The following is a 7,576-nucleotide window of genomic DNA, read 5'->3' on the forward strand; positions in this document are numbered from 1 at the left end:
GGCCAAGAATGGCCGAAATTGCAAGCAGCCTGAAATATAAAATGACTACTAACTAAATAAAAGCAGAAATGTGGCGTGTTAGTGTGGTGTGATAATCCTAGACTTGTTATCTCAAAGACAGCATGTATAAGGGTGGAACTCTCAGATGACACAATCTGCTTATGGAAACTACCTTTTCACTATGAACACAAGTCAAAAATGTTGGGAGAAAGATCGAACTTGAGCAGATGAGCACAAGCCATTTCTGGGTTTCCACCTGAGGTGCTCGGGCCCAGTTGGTGGAGAAGCTTAGAAGAATGCAACAGATGGACTTGGCACCTGACTTTCTCTTCCTCAGAGGAAGTCACTCATGTTTGCTTTGCAACACACGACATAACAGGTAAAACTCAAAACAGATCATATGGTGAACAGCATAACATAATTGGCATTAATACACTATCCCCCTGCTTCAGTGGAAGCACATCTTAGAGGCCAGCTTCGTCACTGACAGAGGACAGGGCATTTGTTGACCACCTATCCAGTCAGTCATGAGGTGCATTTATGTTGACCAGTTATTTCCCTCCTGAACAGGGATGCAACCCCCATGTATTACTGACCCCCAATTTACAAGAATAAAAAATAGGTACAGAAGGAGACCATTCAACACATCTTAGCTCATTCATCCAGTATTAAAAAAATATGTACCCCCCCACCCCTAAATCACATCATCTATCTCTGGAATGTGTATCCATACCCTACTTGGATAGCAATTCCAAATAATGCTCGCAGTTTGCGTCAAGAAGTGGTTCCTGACATCTATCCTAAACTTCTTTTTCTCCAGTTCTAACCCATACCTTTTTTTCAAGAAACCTGGAGTACCTTAAAGTAATGCTGCAGTGGCTGGAGTTATACCTAGCATAAATGAAAACCGTTGTGGTTGTTGGAGGCCAATCATTTCTGCCCCAGGACATAGTTATAGAAGCTCCTCAGGGCAGCGTCCTAGGCCTAACTATCGCAGCTGCTTCATCAATGATCTTCCCTCCATCATGTCAGAAGTGGGGCTGTTCATTGATGATTCTGCAGCATTCAGCTCCATTCATAATTCCTCAGATAATGAAGCAGTCCAGGCCCACATGCAGCAAGACCTGGACAACATCCAGGCTTGGGCTGATAAGTGGCAAGTAATATTTGTGCTACACAAGTGCCAGGCAATGACCATCTCCAACAAGAGAGCGCCTAATCACTTCTCCCTGACATTCAATGGCAGTACCATTATCGAATTGCCCTTCAACTCCTGGGGGTCATCATTGACCAGAAATTCAACAGGACCAGCCACATAAATGCTGTCGCTATAAGAACAGGTCAAAGGCTGGGCATTCTATAGTGAGTGACTCACCTCCCGATTCCCCAGCCTCTCCAACATCTACAAAGCACACGTCAGGAGTGTGATGAAATACTCTCCACTTGCACGGATGGGTGCAGCTGCAACAACACTCCAGAAGCTCAATACCATCCAGGACAAAGCAATCCACTTGATCGGCACCTCATCTACCAGTCTAAATGTCCACCCCCTCTAACACTGGCTGCAGTCTGTACTATCTACAAAATGCACTGCAGTAACTCGCCAAACCCATGACCTCCACCACCTAGAAGGGTAAGGGAAGCAGGTGCATGGGAACACTATGGCCTCTACGTCACACACCATCCTGACTTGGACATACGTCATCATTCCTTTATTGTCTGTGGGTCAAAATGCTGGAACTCCCTATCTAATAGCATTGTGGGAGTACCTTCACCATAAGGACTGCAGCGGTTCAAGAACATGGCCCACCATCACCTTCTCAGGGCAACTAGAGATGAGCAATGAATGCCTGCCTTGCCAGCGACGCCCACATCCCAAGAATGAATTTTAAAAAATGTTTATTTGAGGAAATTGCTGTGATAGCAGGTGGTTTCAAAAGCTCATTATGTTGAGTGCAAGATGACAGGAGAGGTCAGAATGTAGGTAAAAGTTATTTTTTTGCTTTTCTTTACTCGGCTTCACTTACCAGCCAATGCTTCAATGGTATTATTGCATGGATATAAAATCTGGGGGATATGTTCTGTGAAGAGACATTTACAAAAAAGGAAATTTATAAAAAGGTCACAGTAATGTAGCTTTGTATTTTACTATGGATTGTTAAATAATGGTATTTAAGAATAATTTAAAGCCACAAAACAACTTTAAGATGAATGAATCCTGTTGCAAGTCTGCATTAAATATATTTTACTGATCAAAGATTTACTTAAAAATAAAATCTAAACAAGAAAATGTAAAGAAAAGAACATCCAGGATTTTGAATGTATTTCTTCTAATTTGCATAGCAATAGAATCTTCCCAACGAAATTGTACAGAACATTCCAAATGTCATCTTATCAAGCTATATATGTTTTAGAGCAGTAACCAAATTCCATGGAGATGCACGTGTGTTGATTTAACTAAGTATCTAAATAAAGCAAAATTATCAATCAAGCTAATCATGCATTTAAAGGACATTTGACTTTAAATCATACAAGTTATTCTAATATATATATTACTGGTAAAGCTACAATCGGAAATATTATGTGCAGTCTGAGGCACCCAGCCTTTAATAGGGTACTGATGTGCTGGGGAGGGCAAGGATGATTTTTGGAGTAAGGGTTCTGAGTTATGAACATGGTCTCACAGAGTTTCAATTGTTTTCATTAGAGGAAAGAAGATTAAGCAGGGACATGGGGAGAGTAATGGTTACTGTAGGTGCAAGCAGGTTATATCATTTTTATTGAACGCAGAACATGTCCTCGTTAGATATGGGGGCAGTGCCAGAAGACCAGAGCATTGCAAATGTTACACCCTGTTCAAAAAAGGGGAGAGGAAAATACCCGGCAATTACAGGCTAGTCAGCCTAACATCAGTGGTGGGAAACTTTTAGAGACAACAATCCGGGACAAAATAAAGTGGCACTTGGAAAAGTATGGGCTAATAAATGAAAGTCAGCAAGGATTTGTTAAAGGTAAACCATTTTTGACTAATTTGATTGAGTTCTTTGATGAAGAAACAAAGAGGGTTGATGAGGGTAGTGTGGTTGGTGTTGCGTATGTGGACTTTCAAAAGGCATTTGATAAAGTACTCCCCAATAGACTTGTTAGCAAAATTGAAGCCCATGCGATTAAAGGGACAGTGGCAGCGTGGATATAAAATTGGCTAAGGGACAAAAAGCGGACAGTAGCGGTAAAAGGTTGTTTTTCAGACTGGCGGAAAGTATACAGTGGTGTTCCCCAGGGGTCAGTATTAGATCCACTGCTCTTCTTGATATATATTAACGACCTGGACTTGGGTATACAGGGAATAATTTCAAAGTTTGCAGATGACACAAAACTCGGGAATGAAGTAAGCAATGTGGAGGATAGTAACAGACTTCAGGAGGACATAGAGACTGGTGAAATGGGAAACACATGGCAGATGAAATTTAAAGCAGAGAAGTGTGAAGTGATGCATTTTGGTAGGAAGAATGAGGAGACGCAACATAAACTAAATGCTACAATTTTAGGGGGTACAGGAACAGAGACACCTGGGGGTGCATGTACACAAATCTTTGAAGGTGGCAGGACAAGTTGAGAAGCCTGTTAAAAAAGGATATGGGATACCAGGCTTTATTAATAGAGGCATAGAGTACAAAAGCAAGGAAGTTATACTGAACCTTTATAAAACTCTGGTTAGGCCTCAGCTGGAGTATTGTGCTCAATTCTGGGCACCACACTTTAGGAAGGATGTCAAGGCCTTAGAGGGGGTGCAGTATAGATTCATAGAAACATTGAAAATAGGAGCAAGAGTCGGCCATTCAGCACTTCGGGCCTGCTCAGCTGTTTGAAATGATCATTGCTGATCGTCTAACTCAGTACCCTGTTCCCGCTTTTTCCCCATATCCCTTGATCCCTTTAGCATTAAGAAATATATCTATCTCCTTCTTGAATACATCTAATGACTTGGCCTCCACTGCCTGTGGCAGAGAATTCCACAGGCTCACCACCCTCTGAGTGAAGAAATTTCTCCTCATCTTGGTTCTAAATGGCATACCTCGTATCCTGAGACTGTGACCCCTGGTTCTGGACTCCCCAGCCATCGGGAACATCCTCCTTGCATCTAGTCTGTCCAATCCAGTTAGAATTTTATGTTTCAATGAGATCATCTCTCATTCTTCTAAACTCTAGTGAATATAGGCCTAGTCGACCCAATCTCTCCTCAAAAGACAGTCCTGCCATCCCAGGAATCAGTCTGGTTCGTTGCACTCCCTCCATGGCAAGGACATCCTTCCTCAGATAAGGAGACCAAAACTGCACACAATACTCCAGATGTGGTCTCACCAAGGCCCCGTATAACTGCAGTAAGACATCCCTGCTCCTGTACTCAAATCCTCTTGCAATGAAGGCCAACATACCATTCGCCTTCCTAACTGCTTGCTGCACCTGAATGCTCGCTTTCAGCGACTGGTGTACAAGGACACCCAGGTCTCATTGCACTTCCCCTTATCCCAATCTGTCAGCATTCAGATAATAATCTGCCTTTCTGATTTTACAACCAAAGTGGATAACTCAGTAGAATGGTACCAGGGATGAGGGACTTCAGTTATGTGGAGAGACTGGAGAAACTGGGGTTGTTCTCCTTAGAGCAGAGAATATTAAGAGGAGTTCAAAATCATGAACGGTTTTGATAGTTTCTCCTTATTTACTCTGTTTCCATGGCAGAAGGGTCGGTAACCAGAGGACACATATTTACGGTGATCGGCAAAAGAACCAGAGGCGACATGAGTAAACATTTTTTTTTTAAACGCAGTGTTTTTATGATCTGGAATGCACTGTCTGAAAGGGTGGTGGAAGCAGATTCAATAGTAACTTTCAAAAGGGAATTGGATAAATGCTTAAAGGGAAAAAATTTACAGGGCTATGGGACTAAATTGGATAGCTTTTTCAAAGAGCCGGCACAGGCACGATGGGCTGAATGGCTTCCTTTAGTGCTCTAATGTACTATGATACTACGAACAAATAGACAAAAGCACAAAGTAACACTCAGGCAAAGGTTGAGAACACAAGAATGTCTTGCTCCCAGAACAATGGTTATGTGGAATAGACTTTCAGCTAAACCAGTTCAAGCCATGTCACTTAATATTAATTTAAGAACTGGATAAATATTTGATTAGAAAGATGATTGAGAGCTATGGGAATATGTACAATGGTGATCAAATTCTGAATGGAATTTGATGTTTCTGGAGGTGGTGAAACCATGGAAATACTGTGCTGAGATTGGCAACTTATGATACTATTGGCCAGCATGAGTTGCCACCTCCTGGAGAAGTGGGGAGATATTAGTGGACGAAAAATCTTCAAAATACCATTCTCACTTCTTTGAAATGGTCTTGTGAAACTTAGTGAATGAAATCTGAGCCATTCATTCACTATGATCAACGGTGCTGTTAAAAAACTTAGTTCAAGCACCACCTAGTGGCTACTACTATCCACTGTAATCAATAGGAATCACTGTAACCAAGGCGGCCTTCGAGACACACGACAACGCAAAATCGTCGAGCAGAAATTGATAGCCAAGTTCCGCACCCATGAGGACGGCCTCAACCTGGATCTTGGGTTCATGTCACGCTACACGTTACCCCACCAGCGAACAAATGTTATCTGTTTTTAATATAACGGGTCAGTTGCTGTCTTTTCTATGTTTCTACCTCTCTATCTCTGTTTTTTTTTTGTTTGTTGTTTTTTTTTTGGTGATTTGTATATTCTGTGAGACCTGGCAGGTAACACCTGTCTGTCTGCACACTGATTGCCTTGGCAACGGGCAGTTGAAAAAACTGTCTGTACTCACCAAGCATTGTTCTGTGAATTATAAATGCGATTTCATTTCGAGGATTTCATTTTCACATCGTTCACCTGACGAAGGAGGAAGCCTCCGAAAGCTTGTGAATTTAAAATAAAATTGCTGGACTATAACTTGGTGTTGTAAAATTGTTTACAATTGTCAACCCCAGTCCATCACCGGCATCTCCACATTGTAATCAATAGGTACAGCAAGAGCAGTTTTTGATTCCTAAATATAGTTGTTAGTTCTTAATTCTTAATTCTGATATGTGATATCACTCAGATTTAGGTAATGATCTATTATTATTGCTTTGACCAGAAAATAACATTTTGCAGAATGCCTGTTATCAAACAATGTTCCTTCTTCTCAAATTGATTCTAGATCCTCACCGCAATTGACCAGGGGCTGCGCACAATCCATTAAACACAAAATGTTAGCAAGATGGCAGCATGTGGTCGAAGGGATGGAACAAGATGCTGTTATCTCTGGATAAAGATAACTGGGATGGGGGCGTTTGTACTAATGAGGAGAGTGGTGAGGAACACAGCATTTGCTGGGAGCGGAAGTGTGAAAATATACTGTACGGCAAAAACAGTCAAACTTTGACTCGAATTCTGAACCCAAAGTGACCCCAACTGGACCATTAAGATTGACTTGATTAATATTTAAACGTATTCTATTTTGATATGGATGTGTCCAACCTTTAAACTGAGGTGCACATTGTACCCATCTTACCATAATATTCCCTGAAGTACCACATGGTGGGGAAACAACAGCCATCTCTGACTGGAGGCACAGTGATGAAGGTAAAGCTTTAATATTTTCAACAAAAATACCATCAGATGGTGGAAAGATCCAATTCTTCCCCCAAACTTTTCCCCCCAAAATGCTAGGGTACAAGATGTGTTGCTTTTACAGATAATCTCAGCTCTCAGTATCTGTTTCTCCTCTATCACCAAGAAAGTACTTCATCCAAGCAAAACAGAAATAGCAATCATTTCAAAGCAAAACTTCACTCAGAAATTTCTGATCCCTCCAAACTCTAACATGCCAGTTTTATTCTACAGCTTTATATAAAAATGAAATTTCCCATTTCTGTTAAGTTTACTTTGGAAATATTTCAAGGTAATTTGTATCCATAAGGCATTTTTATTGCCTATTGGCACATTGCTTCAACTCTCAACTTCTATTTCCACAGATTAAAGCAAAAGTCTCAAACTTTGATGCTTTGACAGTCATAATGAAACCAGTGCCTCCCTTCCCAAAGAAAGATTACAAATTAGCTGTTAAAGCTAAAGGCTTTGAAAACATTAACTGTATCTGCTCCTATCTCTCACCTGAAGTGATACTGTGCTGCATTGACAGAGCACAAACCTTGCTGCCGCTGATGGATGCACAGATAAAGATAATCACAGCTAATGACACGGTCATTCTGCAGCTGTAACAAAATGACACTCAGTGGATTCGTCCCTTGTTTTAGTTTCAAACAGTCCCAGTGGTGAATAATGTTAAAATAAAGACTTCTGTGTAGGACGCCTAGAGGAAGTAAAGCCTGAATAAAAGGTTTCATGTTAATTCAGCAAAAACAATCCATGCAATTATGCAATATAGCAACCGCATCAGTTTTCAATGCTGCTTTTGACCTGCAGTAATTACATTAGTCTCCGTAAAATAAATATTTCACAAATCTATAATTTTATTTCCCAATCACGG

The 7,576-nt window shown here is 41.0% G+C and overlaps 1 protein-coding gene across 2 annotated transcripts in view; it reads right to left on the reverse strand.

Annotated features, from left to right (window-relative positions):
- Positions 1-7,365, reverse strand: part of LOC137322519 (interleukin-1 receptor type 2-like) — a 32,274-nt gene extending 24,909 nt beyond the window's left edge. Inside the window, exons 1-2 of one of the 2 annotated variants that reach the window (XM_067985445.1) lie at positions 7,201-7,365; positions 2,028-2,081 (exon numbers count right to left, since the gene is read on the reverse strand). In XM_067985445.1, the coding sequence (XP_067841546.1) occupies positions 2,028-2,081; positions 7,201-7,294 (148 nt within the window). In that variant the 5' untranslated portion in view covers positions 7,295-7,365. The remainder of the gene's footprint in view (positions 1-2,027; positions 2,082-7,200) is intronic. The other variant, XM_067985446.1, reaches the window with a different exon arrangement.
- Between the last annotated feature and the right edge of the window lie 211 nt (positions 7,366-7,576).

Source organism: Heptranchias perlo, chromosome 6, assembly GCF_035084215.1.
Source record: "Heptranchias perlo isolate sHepPer1 chromosome 6, sHepPer1.hap1, whole genome shotgun sequence".
In the NCBI taxonomy this organism is placed as follows: Eukaryota; Metazoa; Chordata; class Chondrichthyes; order Hexanchiformes; family Hexanchidae; genus Heptranchias; species Heptranchias perlo.